The sequence below is a fragment of the Trifolium pratense genome, linkage group LG7, assembly GCF_020283565.1.
Source record: "Trifolium pratense cultivar HEN17-A07 linkage group LG7, ARS_RC_1.1, whole genome shotgun sequence".
Taxonomy (NCBI): domain Eukaryota; kingdom Viridiplantae; phylum Streptophyta; class Magnoliopsida; order Fabales; family Fabaceae; genus Trifolium; species Trifolium pratense.
This window is the reverse complement of record NC_060065.1, coordinates 17969965-17988936: the sequence shown is the minus strand read 5'-3', so window position 1 is coordinate 17988936 and position 18972 is coordinate 17969965. Positions and strand designations below refer to the sequence as shown.

The following is an 18972-nucleotide window of genomic DNA, read 5'->3' as shown; positions in this document are numbered from 1 at the left end:
GTGACACGATCTATGCCTTGTGTTCAATATAGATATAAGGGCAAAGGGGTAATTATACACACGATCGTTATCACGGAAAGGTTTCGTCAGATCACATGACATTCTCGTCACTTGGGTAGCAGTGATGTGTTGCTAGATACCGCTCATTGTTTATAATATTAAATATGTGATTTAATATTATTGCCAACGTTACGAGAACCTATAAGGTCACACACAAAGAACAGATAGATGAGAGAAATAAATAAGTAAGACTTATTAGTAATTAAATAATTAAGTATGACTTATTATTTAATTTATGAAAATAGAGAAATGCGGTCCACCGTAAGGTACGGTGCAGTGCTTGGCTTGATGACCACACAAGTGGTTCTATAAATAGAACCCTTGTGATGAAGTTTCAAATAGCTTTAACCTAATTCACAAAGTGAAACCTAGCCGCCGCTCTCTAAACCCTATTCTCTCTGAATCTCTGGTGGAATTGGCTAGCACCGGTCATCGGAGAAGTTCTGTTCGTGTGGACTGAGTAGATGCATCGCTACTTTGCTTTGCTCGTGATCAGAAACAGTTTCTACCTCAAAGGTTCTGCACTTCAAGAGGTAAACACATAAACTTATGGTTTTGTGTTCTTTGATTTGTGATTAATGGTTTAATCAAGATCTGTTCATCGGGATTGTTCCGCTAAGAGGATTAATTATTTTGAAAAACCCCTCTTAAATCCCTTCACACTAGTCTCTGAAACTTATTGCCAAAGCTTCAAGAGTTTCGAGCATGTGTCGGTAAGCACCCGCGACACATGCGCCAAATTAAATATTTTTACCTTAGGAGGAACTTTGAGACGCCAAATACCTGACCAAAAATCGGGTCGCCTAAGATGGGAAGTGTCAATGAGCTCGTTAACGCATAAACGGTACACGCTCTTAACTAAGTAATGTCCATTGTTATCTGCTTTCCAAATCAGTCTATCATCTATAACTTGATGGAATAAAGGAGTTCTCATAACAGCCTCTGTTGTACCTGGGTCAAATATATTTTTAGATATATTATTATTAACAAGATTTATTTGCTATGATTTTAGTTTTTTTTTTAAGAAGTTAAATTAGCTCATCCAAATTGGCACCAGAGAGAATCGAACCTGAAACCTTAAGGAGGAGCATATTCTTATCTCTCAATTCAATACCATCAAACCGACCCAATTTTAGTTTATATAGGTAGGTTTTGGATCTGTAAAGTGATTATAGCCTAAGGTTACAAGATCAACCTTTGATTTGTTAACTATTATGTTTCAACTATAATATTGATCTTTGATTTATCATTTAACATTTAATATTACTTATTTTACACTCTAAAATGAATCATTTAGAAGAGCCAAATCCTTATAAGTTACAAATATATTGATTAATTTTAAAAGATTGATTATATTGCTGACAATTTTGAATAATTTTAGTTTAATTTTCATAACACATCTAAATATAATATTATATATAATTCTAGTAATGTATTTGAATGTAGAAGTAGTGCCGGTTTAACATTAAATGAGGTCTAAGCAAACATCAAAATGAGGTTTTTTCTTAAATTTTGTAAAACTATCTACTAATTTTTATTTAAATTTTATTTTAGATTTTTATTATGAAAAAGAGTGAAAGTGTCGAACAAAAATAAAGAATACAAAGAGTCTTATATTTTTTTTTTATAAAATATCACAAATATTTATTCAGAAAAAGAGCGTTAATGTCAAATAAAAATAAAGAATAAACATTCTTCGGTTACTCACATAATACAAAATCTTACATTATTTTATACGGTTCAAAATTTTAAGTTTTTTTTCCAAAGGTCTTTGTTTTTATTATGAGATTTTTTTTTGGACAGTAAACTAATGAGCTTAAATGACTAGATGAGATACCTTTTTCTCATAATATTTTTTTAAAGACCTAAAGTTCTCTTTTAGATTGTCTTATCTTGTCTAGTGACTTAATTAGTCTTGTTGACAGGAACATTACATTATAGGGTTGTAGTTCGAACGAACTCTGATAATGTCATTAATCCACTTAAGAGTCTAATTTTCAGCCATCAAACTACTTAAAAAAAATTGTCTTATCCTTGCGTTAAACTTACTTAGAATTTTTTTTTGTCTTTAGATGAAGTGATAATCCACTGAAATTAAACTCACATATAATTGTGAGATCTCGGATTCGAACCTGAATCACGACGTCCGGTCTAACAATTTCGACATTTTTGCCGACTTATCTTTTATATCTTTTATATTATAAGCTTGTATACACAAGCAAACTCTAAACCCTAATTTGTTTTCTTTGTTTTCCCTCCATTTTATCTTGCAATTTTTATTAAAAAATAATATAATTTTGTCTTGATTATGATTCGAACCCACAACACTTCAGTGGAAGACAATATTTCCAAATTATGGCAAATATATCAATTGTGATTAAAATTATGTGCAATAATTGATAAGCACCATCAATTTTAAAAGTATATCATATCAAACTTTTTGTTGACTATATTATTCATCACGAAATATTTTTATGTCTTTCCTGATCAATGATTTTTTTTCTACCGGATCATAAATTTTGAGAATAATTATCATGTGAGATTTGGAAAGTTATTACCAAACTCAATTCTGCTAAATCAATTTTTTTTGCAATACAACCAAACACAACCATAGTCATGTCACTAATCACATTCATTATTTTGATTTTAACATTGCAGATTTAATATTAACCGATGATCAATTGATACAATATGTAAATTATGTCCACAAAGTGTTAAGCTCCATCAACTTTCATAGGAAAGATTTCATACGACAATTAAGCACCATCAATTTTCATTGCACAATTTAAACAATTAAAAACCGATAATCTCTTATATTATAAGCTTACTAACATAAGCTAACCCTAAACCAATTTTTTCCCCTCTCATTTTCTCTTTCTTTTTATTGCAGCTTTATATTAAAAAAAATACAGATTTGTCATCGAACTTGCATCCCATACTTACAATAAAACCTTTCAACCGCTGAAACATGTGCTTCAATTCAATTATGAAAGAATTTAGGAATCATAATATGTTAACCCTGTTTTCAATAAATTTGAACGGCATAATTAATCACAATTTTTATTTATTTATGGATGTCTACTTAAGTTTATGTTCTTGATTATGTCTTTAATTTTTTTTAACCTTTAATTATCATCAATTTTTTAACCTTTAGTTATCAGCAATTTTTTTTTAATAAGTAAACAAAACGATGGGGTTCCAAAATTATTTAAAAAATATATAAAATATAAAATAAGCACATAAACAAATATAGAATAATTAGTCCATGAAATTCCCTATACTACTCTTATTGAAAATGCTCTTAGAATTTTTGTATTTTATTTTTTATTGTTACATATTACACCTAATTAGACCCATGCACCGCAAATTCCCTATTTTATTTTTTATTGTTACATATTACACCTAGTCTTTTATATTATAAGCTTGTATACACAAGCAAATCCTAAACCCTAATTTATTTTCCCTGTTTCCCTCCATTTTATCTTGCAATTTTTATTAAAAAATATTACAATTTTGTCTTGATTAGGATTTGAACCCGCAACCCTTCAATGCAAGGCAATATTTCCAACCACTATGGCAAGTATACCAATTGTGATTAAAATTATGTGCAATAATTGATAAGCACCATCAATTTTAAAAGTATATCATATCAAAATTATTGTTGACTATATTATTCATCACGAAATATTTTTATGTCTTTCCTGATCAATGTTTTTTTTCTACCGGATCATAAATTTAGAGAATAATTATCATGTGAGATTTGGAAAGTTATTATCACGTGTGATTTGAAAAGTTATTATCAAACTCAATTCTGCTAAATCAATTTTTTTTGCAATACAACCAAACACAACCATAGTCATGTCACTAATCACATTCATTATTTTGATTTTAGCATTGCAGATTTAATATTAACCGATGATCAATTAATACAATATGCACTAGCAGATATTGAGATAATGTTACGTAGTTGTGGGAAGAGTTTAAAAGAATATCCTCTAATGCCTAGAGCAGACACATTATTAGTTCCTGGTATACAAAATAGTTTAATACACGACGAATTGAATTATAACAGAAAATCATTAGCTGAGGAACATATTAGATTGATGTCAACTATGACTTCAGAGCAACGTAAAGTATATGACACAATCATAACAAGAGTTAACGAAAACAAACCTGGTGTGTTTTTTCTTTATGGTTATGACGGTACAGAGAGGACATTTATCTAGAGGGTCATGTCAGCCGCATTACGCTCAAAAGGTGAGATAGTTTTAACAGTTGCCTCAAGTGGGATCGTTGCATTGCTTATACCTTGCGGTAGAACAACACATTCAAGGTTTTGTATTCCTCTAAATGTTGACGAGTTTTCAACATGTACCATAGTTCCTAAAAGCCCTTTGGCGCTATTAATACAAAAAGCAAAGCTCATTATATGGGATGAAGCACCAATGATACACAAACACTGTTTCGAAACTGTTGATCGAACTTTAAAATCTGTTGATGAAAAAAATAAACATGTTCCCTTCGGTGGAAAAGTTGTTGTTTTTGGCGGAGATTTTAGACAAATTCTACCAGTAATACCCAAAGGTACAAGGCTAGAAGTTGTTTATGCTACTATTAATTCTTCGGTTCATCGGAATTTTTGTGAAGTTTTAACATTGAGTAAAAACATTAGGCTTCTCGGTGGTACTTCGAGTGCAGACGTTGAACAAAGAAGATTGTTTTTTGAATGGATTTTGGGTGTTGGCGATGGAGAAATTGGAGATGACAACGACGATGATTTAGAACTTGACATTCCATCAGATTTATTGATTCCAAATTCAGGTGATCCTCTTGCTTCTATCGTTGAAAGCACCTATCCCTAACTTTTACAAGACACGAACGATATAACGTATTTCCAAAATAGAGCTATACTAGCTACTAAAAATTCAATAGTCGACACAATAAATGATTATATGTTAGATTCAATTTATGGTGAAGAAAAAACATATTTGAGTTATGATACTCCACTCACACAAAATGTAGACGGTCAAACAGTGGATGATGTTCATACTCCCGAATTTTTTAACACGATTTCTATGCCAGGACTTCCAAATCACAAGTTGAGACTTAAAGTTGTAGGTCCAGTTATGCTATTAAGGAATTTGAATCAAAAATTAGGATTATGCAATGGAACAAGACTTATTATTACGAGATTGAGAAAACGTGCTCTTGAAGGAAAAATTATTTCAGGAAGTAATATTGGTGATCAGGTTTTCATACCTAGATTTTCTCTGACACCATCTGACGTGGGAATTCCTTTTAAATTTTAACGGAGATAATTTCGTATAATGATTTCTTTTGCAATGACTATTAATAAGAGTCAGGGACAATCTTTAAAGCATGTTGGGATATATCTTCCGTCGTCAGTGTTTTCACATGGTCAGTTGTATGTTGCAATTTCAGGAGTTACTTCTAGAAAAAGGATTAAAAATATTGATCATCGATGACGACGGTGAAGATATGACTAAGACTTCGAATGTGGTCTATAAGAAAGTCTTCCGCAATATAACATAATTTTCTTTGTATGAATATTTTTCCAAAATAATTGTTGAACTATCGTTTAATGTTACTCAACTTTTTTCATATACCTTACATTATTGGAATTATCATATCTTATTTAATCATTATATAACTTACAGCTAATCAGACCCGTGCACCGCACGGGTCGATGTTCTAGTTATACTAGTCCCACACCCGTGCGATGCACGGGTGTTATGCTGTATTTTATATTATAACGTTGAAAAATCATTCGTATAAATTGAAACAATAAGTATTATAAAAATTATAATAATTAATAACATCAACAACAACAAAATAATAATAATAATAATAATAATAATAATAATAATAATAATAATAATAATAATAATAATAATAAAAGTGATGTAAATATAAGATAGTTAAAGATGTGTTTATACATTTCGAAAAGATTACAATGGATCATATCGCATCTATCAACATAAGTTGGTAATCCATAAATTGTCATGCATGCCACTATGAAAACGGTTTGTGGTCATACTCTCTAAGAATTATATATAGATGTTTATACATTTAAAAAACTTATTTATACATCACATTTGAAGTTACTTTGATATCTTCTTCATTAACATAGATTAGCAATATTTTAACTCATTCTTCAAAATAACTATGGAAATGACAACATATAATTGACCATGGAAAACAATCGATGTTGAAACATAAGGTTTTATTTATATTATAAATCTCATTGAAGGATTCTGAGTTGGATCAATTACTTCATTATCTCTTACAAAAAAACTACTATAATTATCGAATTTGACATTTATATTAATTTGAAACTTATTGGAGCAAAGATAAACCAACTTAACTCATACTCAAATATCGAAAATGATAAAAATCATACATGGCATAACAATCATTAGTGAATTTTATTTTATCTATTTTTTTTTACTAACATTAGAAAGTAGTCATGACAATCGACCAACTCCTTATATTTACAAAGATTAGGAGCAAAAACATTAACTTTTTTGAAAAAAAAAACAATAAAATACACAAAATAATAAAATGAACAAAAAAATTTAAAATGAATAATAACCCAAAACAATAATAATAATAATTACAATTAGTACCCCACATTAAATGGATGAAAGTGGATGATGTGGCTAAATGAAATGTTTTCATTGGTTTGTGGATTAGGGTTTAGATAAATAATTCCACAACTATCTAGGATTTATATATATAGATAAGCTTGTATACACAAGCAAACCCTAAATTGTTTTCCCTGTTTTCCCTCCATTTTATCTTGCAATTTTTATTAAAAAATAATACAATTTTGTCTTGACTAGGATTCGAACTCGCAACCCTTCAATGCAAGGCAATATTTCCAACCACTATGGCAAGTATACCAATTGTGATTAAAATTATGTGCAATAATTGATAAACACCATCAATTTTAAAAGTATATCATATCAAAATTATTGTTAACTATATTATTCACACGAAATATTTTTATTTCTTTCCTGATCAATGATTTTTTTTTACTGGATCATAAATTTAGAGAATAATTATCATGTGAGATTTGGAAAGTTAATTCAAACTCAATTCTGCTAAATCAATTTTTTTTGCAATACAACCAAACACGACCATAGTCATGTCACTAATCACATTCATTATTTTGATTTTAACATTGCAGATTTAATATTACCCGATGATCAATTGATACAATATGCACTAGCAGATATTGAGATGTCTAGAGCAGACACATCATTAGTTCCTGATATATATACAAAATAGTTTAATACACGACGAATTGAATTATAACAAACAATCATTAGCTGAGAAACATGTTAGATTGATGTCAACTATGACTTCAGAGCAACGTAAAGTATATGACACAATTATGACAAGAATTAACGAAAACAAAACTTGTTTGTTTTTTCTTTATGGTTATGGCGGTACATGGAAGACATTTATCTGGAGCGTCATGTCAGCCGCATTACGCTCAAAAGGTGAGATAATTTTAACAGTTGCCTCAAGTGAGATCGCTGCATTGCTTATACCTGGCGGTAGAACAGTACATTCAAGGTTTTGTATTCCTCTAAATGTTGACGAGTTTTCAACATGTACCATAGCTCCTAAAAGTACTTTGACGGTATTAATACAAAAAGCAAAGCTCATTATATGGGATGAAGCACCAATGATGCACAAACACTATTTCGAAGCTGTTGATCGAACTTTAAAAGATATTCTCAAGTCTGTTGATGAAAAAAATAAACACATTCCCTTCGGTGGAAAAGTTGTTGTTTTTGGCGGAGATTTTAGACAAATTCTACAAGTAATACCCAAAGGTATAAGGCCAGAAGTTGTTCATGCTACTATTAATTCTTCGGTTCTTTGGAATTTTTGTGAAGTTTTAACATTGAGTAAAAACATGAGGCTTCTCGGTGGTGCTTCGAGTGCAGACGTTGAACAAAGAAAATTGTTTTCTGAATGGGTTTTGGGTGTTGGCGATGGGAAATTGGAGATGACAAGGAAGATGATTTAGAACTTGACATTCCATCAGATTTATTAATTCCAAATTCATGTGATCCTCTTGCTTCTATCGTTGAAAGCACCTATCCTCAACTTTTACAAAACATGAACGATATAACGTATTTTCAAAATAGAGCTATACTAGCTCCTAAAAATTCAATAGTCGACACAATAAATGATTATATGTTGGACTTAATTCCTGGTGAAGAAAAAACATATTTGAGTTATGATACTCCACTCACACAAAATGTAGACGGTCAAACAGTGGATGATGTTCATACTCCCGAATTTTTGAACACGATTTCTGCGTTGGGACTTCCAAATCACAAGTTGAGAATTAAAGGAATTTGAATAAAAAATTAGGATTATGCAATGTAACAAGGCTTATTATTACGAGATTGGGAAAACGTGCTCTTGAAGGAATAATTATTTCAGGAAGTAATATTGGTGATCAGGTTTTCATACCTAGATTTTCTCTGACACCATCTGACGTGAGAATTCTTTTTAAATTTCAACGGAGACAATTTGCTATAATGATTTCTTTTGCGATGACTATTAATAAGAGTCAGAAACAATGTTTAAAGCATGTTGAAATATATCTTCCGTCGCCAGTGTTTTCACATGGTTAGTTGTATGTTGCAATTTCAAGAGTTACTTCTAGAAAATGATTAAAAATATTGATCATCGATGACGACTGTGAAGATACGACTAAGACTTCGAATGTGGTATATAAGGAAGTCTTTCGTAATATAACATAGGCTTAACTATACATTTGGTCCCTTACGTTTATTTTAGGTTTCAATTTGGTCCCTTACGTTTAAAAAGTATCAATTTGGTCCCTTACGTTTATTTTAGGTTTCAAGTTAGTCCTTTCCGTCAATTTTGTCACATGTGGCAGTCAATTTGCATACGTGGACTGACACGTGGCACTTTGACACGCTGACACGTGTCCTGTTCAAAAGGTGTTAGTGACAAAACTAACGGAAATGACTAACTTGAAACCTAAAATAAACGTAAGGGACCAAATTGATACTTTTTAAACGTAAGAGACCAAATTGAAACCTAAAATAAACGTAAGGGACCAAATATGTAGTTAAGCCTATAACATAATTTTCTTTGTATGAATATTTATCCAAAATTATTGTTGAACTATCATTTAATGTTACTCAACTGTTTTCATATACCTTACATTATTGAAATTATTATATCTTATTTAATAATTATATATCTTACGGCTAATCAGAGAGATACACGGGTCGATCTTCTAGTGTCCTGGAAATATTGTTTTTTTTCCACCACGTGTAGGTTCTGGAAAAAAAAAAAAGCACAACATCTTCTTGCCGTCACGCCGTTGTCTTTACACACGAAAACTGACTCACTGTCTCTCTTTATCGTCTCTGCCACTTTCCATGACTCTCGCCACTCACTCATACGCCGCAACTGCATCATTGTAGAGTTCACCTTCTCGCCATAAATTAAGGTACAAAACCAGATCATTATGACTCTGTTATGTTTATTAGTTTCTTCCATTTTTCAGCAAAACAAAAGACTGACTTTTGTGCACATCACTTGTTTGATAATTTGCCACAATGAATCATTAACAATTTACTTTTGTTTTCATTTTTAATGCCTTTATTTCTATGACTTTTGTTTAGCTACTAGGGTTATATAAGTCTTTGATGTGATTCAATTAGGCTGAATATGAAAGTTTTGTATGGAAGTGTAGTGTAGAAACCTAGGTAGTCAATCCCGGATAGCGGCTGACCCAGAAGGCGAGATAGCGGATGACCACTATATCATAAATAATACTATAGACATATATTTAATGTAATAAACAAATAACTCAAAGTTCATGAAATATTTATAAGTAACCATGAAAATCCGCAGACATATATTTAATGCAATTTCTGATGTTGTTAGTAATGTGATATAACTGTAACATCCGTCATGATAATGTTGTATTTTATGACCAGTAGTCTGTAGAAGTCTAGCAAGAGAAATTCTGTTAAGGGATTCATAAAAGGGGATTAAACTTAGCATCGTGGCAGCTTTGACCGCATATTTTATTACTAAAATCATTAATTAGTTTTGTGGACTGAATTTGAGAATCACATCATCCTAATCCTCCCTGAATAACCATTCAGGGAATGAAGAACAAAATGAACTTTCTATTTGGTGTGGAAAATATACCTTATCTTCTGTTCAGTTTTCATTTTTGGTGTAGGTGCCTTGATGAGGTTTTATTTTTAAAAAGTGTATTGCTAACATACTAATTCATGGTGATAGAAGAAGTGCATTGTTTGGAGCACCAGGAGAAGTTGTTAAATTGTGGGTCGGAATGGCTACTCAGACAATAGCTGAAACTGCACTGAAAATTGTCACCCCTGAAACCCTCCTCTATGCAGCAAAACAATCTCAACGTTGCCTCACTGTCCCTCTCCGTCTCCGCCGTGCCATTAAGAAATACCTTCGAGGTACTTTATTTTTTCTGGTTTTACTTTTTCACATTTTATCTATATGTATTGATTCTATTAATATATTTGTGATTGCAATTTTTCATGGTGGTCTTGGGATTATAGAGCAGTCGGAGCCATATATGAAGAGGAAGGTGTTGAGATTGTCACAGTCATTCAATGAAATCAAGAATGCCAATCTGCAGCTGGCAACCACCACATCGAGGGAGTTAGTTGAAGACCCTTTGAAGTCTTCTGAACAATCCAAACGTTGGAAGATTACGAGCTCCTATGGTGACATTGGTCTCACTTACAGAGATGAAGAAACAATTGCTTATGTGGCTTCTCGAATGCCTGCCGTTTACTCTGCTTGTTACAGAGTACTTAAAGAGGTAGGTTGTAAATATAATCCTGATAGGTTGAAAATAAAGAAAAAATATCAATGGTAGGGAGCTCACACCATTAAATAATTGAAGTTTTAACTATGACATAATAGGCTCAAATATATTTGATTTTTAATATTACTCCTTTACTTGGTCGGCAAAATGATTAGACGAAGTCGGTTTAAAGAAAAAATAAAAAAGTCAAATTTTATTTGTAAAATATGGTTTTGAGTTTTGTGTGCATCCATGATACTATATGGAACAATAGGATTGTAGGGGAAGTATCTGATTTGGATATTAATGATAAATGAATGCTCTAATGAGATGGAGTTAGGGAGTCGGACAATATCTGATTTGGATATGGAAGCAAGAATAATGCTGGCAAGTTTAAGGTCTAAATTTAATCAAACAGGGGACTGGAATTCATGTGTTGGATTGAATAATGATAGCTAATCTCCAGCTTGTGAGATGGGTCTCTCTCTCCGCCCCCCCCCTCCTTTTGTCCATTTATTTTCCAAGTTATAACATATAGGTGTTGGATCAGTTTTTATGATTCTGCTTCCTTAAGTTGTGAAGTATGAACCTTGACTTATGTTCCCTTTAACTTTTTTACTGTAATTTCAATGCTATGTCTTTTTAGGTTCGTAGAAGGCTTCCTGGTTTCTCCCCAACCAGGGTCTTAGATTTTGGTGCTGGAACTGGTTCAGCTTTCTGGTAAGACTCTTGAACTTTGTTCTGGTTAAGGGTTAACTTCAATATTATAAATTTAGCATTGTTTTTGAATTAATTTGTTGCCTTTCAATCTGATGTCAAAGGGCACTGCGGGAAGTTTGGCCAAAATCTTTGGAGAAAGTTAATTTAATAGAACCATCACAGTCAATGCAGCGTGCAGGTCAGAGCCTCATACAAGGTAAATGTTGATAAGTTTTTTGACAAGATACATATTTTTTTTTATTATTACTATTTTTTTTATTGTAAAGGGTTTTAAATATAGGTGAGAAAGGATGAATAATAGTTAGTTTTAGTAGAGCTATAGAAAGGTAAAGCCCAGCTTGGATTTAGATTTGAATGAATGGAAGAGGGTCAGGTGATGTACATTTACCATTATGTTGAAATCATGTAATTGTAATTTGAAGCATATCCTTTGTGGGAATTCCTCATAAATTGACATTATTCTTTAGAGGGTAGTATGTTACTATTTGGTATGAATTTATCAGAGCTAAAACATTATTTCATTTGCATGCTTGATTAGAGAGTTGAGCATTTTTCCATGTTCTAATGCTTACAGAGGATGAGCAATCAATAACAAACTGTTGTGTTATAGTGCAAATATAATTTATCAGGATGAGGTACACCACACTGGTTGATATGTTATTGTTTACGGGCTTCTCGTATTTGTTACTTTGGGCATGCCAAGCGTTGGCACTTGGTACACTCGGGAAACTATGGTGGTACTTGGTAACTTTGGGCATGCCAGCGATAGTGGTTTCAAATATAAGCAAATCTAACTACTTTTACTTTATTTAATACTGTTATTCCCAGAGGCGGTACTGGGGTGTGGCTGAGAGTGGCCACGGCCCTCCCCCGCCCCCAAATTTTTTTTTTTATATAGGTAGGGTATTAATTCAAATATATTAATAATGATTTTAAGTAATTCAGTATACGTATTTATACAAATATTAAAGTAAATATTAATTTATAGTTTATTATTAATGATAATAAGGAACTCGGTACTCATATTAGTTCAACTATCAGTGCAAATGTTAGTTTATAGTCTATTATTGATGATTTCAAGTCACTCAATATATATAAGTAGAGTATTATTTTAAGTTATACACTTTAATTTTATAATAATGAACTTCGACTTTGTTTGTCAAAAAATAACGGATAATTATTTGAATTTATAGTATTGGTAAAATTAGCAATTGAACAGCATATATAAATATGAAATAATAATAATATAAATAAATATGTTTATTAATATCTAATTTTTTAAGTGAGATAATAGGGGGATAATTAGAATAAAAAATAATAAGTTATAAGCTAATTGAATTAGCTTATCAAAATAAATTATAAACTCATGAAAAAAATTTACCACACAAGTTTTTTTTTCTTAATATGAACTTATAAGCTCTAAGTTTAAAATTTGGATGCCAAATAGTATCTTTGTGCTTTTTACGACTTACATTTTTATATGCAATATAATTTTCGTATTTAATTTGTATATTAAAAAAAAATTGTGGCCCTCCTAAACTATTATTTCTGGTTCCGCCACTACTTATTCCTAAAATACCCCTCAATTGATATATGTTTAATTTTGCAATGACTCTTCTATTTACATGGAGCAAGTTCGTATGAAGGGAACTTACGAGAATACACTTTATTTTTTAGATAAAGAAAATTAATTGCACTTAATGATATTTTCTTCATCAGTGTAAAGTTATTTTTTCTTAAAATCAAGACTGGAGAGTGGTTTAAAGTTATTTTCTTCATTGTATTTGTTAAATAAGTTTTTGATTGATGGATAATGGTCCTTATTCTTGAAATCTTTTTGGGTGTCTAGCAAATTTCTTGATTGATTGGAATTGGGATTAGTTTTACTATTTATCCTGCATTATGAATAAAAAATGAAGGTGACTGAATCTTGGGAAATATCAGAATAGAGTTATAATTTTGTTGCGGCATAGCTGAGGGATGATTTGAATGGGAAAATCAACCTTTTAAGAATTAGGTCTTTAATTATGTAACATGTGATAGCTATGCTGAAGAAAGATGAGTTTATTTTGTTTTTGTTTTGCTGTTGATTATATAGGTCTCAAGGATTTGCCACTTATTCATAGCTATGATAGCATTCAAGCTCTGTCAACAAGTACTGGTAAATCGGGCAGAGGGCATGACCTTGTAGTTGCTGTAAGTTTGTTCATTTGGATTATTTAAGTAAATTTGCAACAAGCAGCTTGTTCTTCAATTTTATTTTTATTTCCGGACTGAAACACATTTGCATTAAGAAACAGTTGCAGCAGTAGCAAAGTTAGACTGAGTTGGGACAGACCCCAACCAAGTTCTACAACCAGCTAGTTTTGACACATTAACTTATCTATGAGGTACAACATTTAAATCACACTTGACAAACACAATAACTTTGAAGTTTAATAGACTCTAAATATGATATAACACAGAATAGTATTAACTATTAAGTTGTTGATAATATTCTGAATAATGAAGATTAACCCTTTACAATGATCTAGAATAGGAAGGCAATGAATGGGGTAACAATCTCCTTCCAGTGAGGACAATTGCAATAAAAATAACTATGTTCCCACTATGATAAATTGATAATATCACTACTGGTGTGAGGAAGGTTCTCACTACCAGTCCCTGATTCCACTCTCAATCTTGCCTGCTTCCTTCATGTGGACCTCTGATGATGATAAAATGGAATTAAATATTAAAACCAAATCATTTTGGATTGGCTAGTTAATCTGTTTTTACTTTAGCAAGTATGCTAAAATTAAAAATATAAAATATTCATATACAAAAGAATTACATCAGCATTATATACAATAAAATTTCAGCAACATCTTATCCAACTACATCATGTCAGTAGCTAGAACTGTGAGTAAAATTTTATACTTCACATGTAACTTGAGTAATTGAGATTTGTTAGTTTATGCATATTTTATTCCATGGATTCAACTCTAATTTACGATTAACTGTCTAAAATCTTAGATGGATTTGGAGATGTAAATATTTTTTTACGTAGTTTATCAGACTCTATCATAACATTGAACATATGTATCAAGGATAATCAACTAGTTGTATACGGTTCATATGTTCAAATAGTAAACAAATTGACTACTCTTATTTTTCCATTTAAACAAACTAAATAGTTCAGGTGAATTTGATCCGTATGTTTAGTTTCATTTTTTGGTTTTAAAACGTTCTTTGTTCCCTTTGTAATGCTATAAGGGATATACTTTTGTTTTATACTGTTTATTCAAGCATTAGCCATTAGGCATATAAATTATTTGCGTATGTTTATGTAAATTAAAACTAATTGCTTGTGCTCTATTTTTGTGGAATGAAGTCTTATGTGCTGGGAGAGATCCCGTCGCTAAAGGATAGAATTACCATAGTTCGTCAGCTTTGGGATCTAACAGAAGATGTTCTGGTATGATTTCAAACTCATAGTTTTGTTGTCTTATGTAGGCGGGGATTGTTTGCTACAAACTTATTTTACTTACTAGAACGGTGTTATCTTCACTATTTTTGGAAATTAAAACAGAGTCAATGGGAGAGAAAATGTAGTGATCAGAGCAAAGAAAAATATATATGAATTATAGAAAAAATTCCTTGAAAAAAAATAACTGGAGGAACTTTTCGACCGTGTATCTAATGCTATCTATGTTTGTGAAATCAAAATCTTGTAGGTTTTGGTTGAACCTGGAACGCCTCATGGATCCAGTATTATAGCTCAGATGAGATCTCACATATTATGGATGGAAAATAGAGTAAGTTTATGTATTCCTGTGTTTTCCCATCATTGTTGGTTGTGCAGTTTACTTCAGATAGTTTATATACTTAATAAGACTGGTTTTTGCTGTCTTTGCAGAAACTTCGTAAATCTTCTAAAAAGAACAATGAAGTTTGTAAAGATTTGATTACTGAGAAGGCCGGTGCTTTTGTGGTTGCTCCTGTAAGTACATTTTATTTTTACTTTTTTACCGAAACATTTGTTCACTTTTGCAGTTTCCCGTTGTTAATTTTTATTTGATAAATTTTCTTCATGCAGTGTCCTCATGATGGTACTTGTCCACTGGTAAAATCTGGAAAATATTGTCATTTTGTTCAGCGCTTGGAAAGGACATCGTCGCAGCGTGCTTACAAGGTTTTTTCTTAATCCATATTTTACTTTTATGTATTGGAGAGACATATTGTCCCAGCATTCATAATTACCAACTTATTCTGTTTTAAATTTCATCATTTTGCAGCGTTCGAAGGGCGAGCCCTTACGTGGTTTTGAAGATGAGAAATTCTCCTATGTTGTTTTTAGAAAAGGACGAAGACCAAGGCATGTATTTTAAATAAATCTTTCATGTTTGAACTTCATTATTGAACAAATAGGAGTATAGGACAACAAACAAAGCCGAGTTCTTTTACATGAAATTTAAACAGTCCTATTGATGTGTATCTCATGGTCAAATTTTACTTTTTATGATTTTTTTCTTTCGATGGAATTTACTATATGGTCAAATTTTTTAATTTTTGAGGCATATAACAATATGCTTTAATTCCATGTGTTGAATGAGCAAAAACAGATGCATGAGATGGTGAAATCGTGTTTCAATTTAACAACTGTCTCTCTTTTTATAGACTTAAATATTTATAGAATAATTACAAAATATTCTATCCCTATTCACACGTTATATGTCTATCCTATATAATCAAAATATGGATCCTAATCTTGTTTTCAACACGGTGTAATTTTGATTTTGATTTTTTGACTGAACCATTGGACCAGTGAACCTTGGCCCCTGGATGGTATTACATTTGACACTCTGAAGGAGCAGCATGCAAAAAGAAATCCAGAGGATCTTGAAATTGACTACGGTACTGTGTTATCTTGTTTTCTGTTTAAATAAATTTCCTTTCATGGTCTATGATTTTGAAGAAAGCATTTTCAATTTTTATTTCTTATTTTTGATAATAATTACAAAAATACACATTATTTTTATTTTATTTCCTGTTTTTAAAATGTTTGTATTGGAAGTAGAAACCATGATTTAGAGTCTTTTGGTTAAGAGAAATTGTTTTCTTTTTCTATATTTTGCGACTTTACTTTCACCATGTTTCCTGTTTTCAAATATACTTATAGGAAACAATGAGAACAACTTCATTTTCACTTTTTCTATATACAAGTTTTCAAAAAATAGATGCAGTGTGAACATAATGCAGCAGATTTGGCTATGAACTGTAAAAATAGGAAATGAAAACTTTTCTATAGCAAACAGACCTTTAATGTGATATTTTTACAATTTATATTTATTAGTGTAAACATGAAATTAAATGGAAATGTTTTCTGGAACCGAATTGCAACTTGTATGTATTTATTTTCATCTTTTCAGAGGACTGGTTGAAGTTGCAACAAGCCGACGATGATGCTCCTCGTGAAAAAGATGTAGTAAAATATGATTCTGATCCTAATGACGATGATAATGAAGAGAATGAGGAAATTGAAGAAGAAACAGAGAGTGCTGATCTTGGAGGTGGCTGGGGAAGAATTGTGTACATGCCTCTTAGAAGGGGTAGACAAGTAGTATTGAATGTGTGTAAGTCAACCAAAAGGGATGGCTCAGAGGGTTCATTTGACCGTATGGTCGTAACAAAGAGCCAGAATCCTACCTTGCATCATCAAGCCAAGAGATCTATTTGGGGTGATTTGTGGCCATTCTGAAGCAAAACCATTTGTTAGTTTTATTTGTCATTTATTACTGTGCCACTTTTATATGTATCAGTGTTTAAGGGCCATATCTGCTTAATTAAAATAAGAAATTTCTCATGTTTTTTTTTCTTTTTTGAAGTAGCTCTTTTCATTATATTCATGATAAAGGGATTAGAACTATGTGTGAAAATGAAGCCACTAGGTTTAGGTTTGATGTAGTGGTGAGGGGTTTGGGTAGTACGCTATAAGTCCTGGGTTCGATCCCCAGCTCATTGTAAAAACTATGTTTTTTTTGGTACATTTGTAAAAACTATGTGTGAAAATGAAGATATTTTAGTTGTATAAAGATAGTTTAGTCTTTCTATTTGTTAAAATGAATAGACAAAATTGGGTAAATTGTCCTTCAAACTTTTGAATGATGAATTTTCAAAACTGGGTTTGAAAATCTGGATTTAATTGATGAATGTATAAAGGAGATGAAGAAGAATGAGTGAAAGAAAATGAAAAAAATGAGAAAAAAATTAATTGGTGATAGTGCACTTGCATATATAATGTTATCTTTTGCTTATAAAATACATGCAAAATCTAATGATTTATTTTTTCCATTTTTTTTTTAACTTCATTACCTAACAAGTTAATTGATTCATGTTATTTTTAAATTCATTTTGGATCTTATCGACTATTTATTTTTTAGAGTTAAATTATATTTTTTTTTGGTACAAAGAGTTAAATAAGTTTTTAATCCCTATAAAAAATTTCAGCAATCTCAAATATTTTCTGTCATAACTTTTGGTCACTACTTTTTAATCAAGTCTTGTAGGCTTTCACATCTTTGAAATATTTTTTGCATTGATGTTTATAATATTATAAGAATTTCTATCACAAAAATTTAGAATTTTTTATCATAAGATAAATATTTATGAATTTTTAAGTGCCAAAAACTAAAAAATATCATACTTAATTCATCCATTGTTAAAAAAATTTAAACTTTTGTTAGATAGATTCCTATAATGTTCTAAACATATGTACGTGAATTTTTTTTAAAAAATTTTGAATGATATATACGAGTTGAATGAAAAATAATAATAAAAAATCAAAACAAAAAATATTTAAGACCAAAACTTGCTAAAAATTTCTAGAGACTAAAATTCGAAATATTTATAAAAAAAAAATATTTAACCCTAATTTTAAACTTGATTGCTCATAGTAGCTTACACACAGCTTGTCCACGAGGAACTTGCACATATATATTTTAAGGGTCTTGTTAACATGTGCCCTTAGGCACATGTTAAGATATACCAAAATAGAAATTCATCATTTAATGATACAAGAAATTTAATGCTTCAAAAGTCAAAATGCACAAATTAGCATTTAATAATTTCTATTTTTGCTTCCTTAACATGTGCCTTAAGGGCACAATTTAACATTCTCCATATTTTAATGTTATCTTTACCTGCCCTGCCACTTTAATTTTCTGACACTATGATAAAAACTTTAATTTTCTGACACTATGATAAAAAAGCATAACACAATACAACAGCAATTGGCTATTTATGAGACGGTCCAACAACCAACACTATGATCT

At 30.9% G+C, this 18972-nt stretch overlaps 1 protein-coding gene across 2 annotated transcripts; it reads left to right on the top strand.

Annotated features, from left to right (window-relative positions):
- The first annotated feature begins 9353 nt into the window (after nt 1-9353).
- On the top strand, nt 9354-17733 carry LOC123894572 (methyltransferase-like protein 17, mitochondrial). Of its 2 annotated transcripts, none has more exons than XM_045944602.1 (13): nt 9354-9589; nt 10396-10583; nt 10689-10954; nt 11586-11659; nt 11761-11855; nt 13758-13855; nt 15033-15116; nt 15376-15456; nt 15558-15641; nt 15738-15833; nt 15937-16016; nt 16467-16555; nt 17071-17733. In XM_045944602.1, exons 2-13 carry the CDS (start codon nt 10448-10450, stop codon nt 17397-17399), a joined length of 1512 nt encoding a protein of 503 aa, XP_045800558.1. In that variant the 5' UTR covers nt 9354-9589; nt 10396-10447; the 3' UTR covers nt 17400-17733. The 2 variants fall into 2 exon arrangements, with proteins under 2 accessions (XP_045800558.1, XP_045800557.1); XM_045944601.1 differs by having other exon boundaries at nt 9404-9589; nt 10399-10583.
- Nucleotides 17734-18972: the final 1239 nt, after the last annotated feature.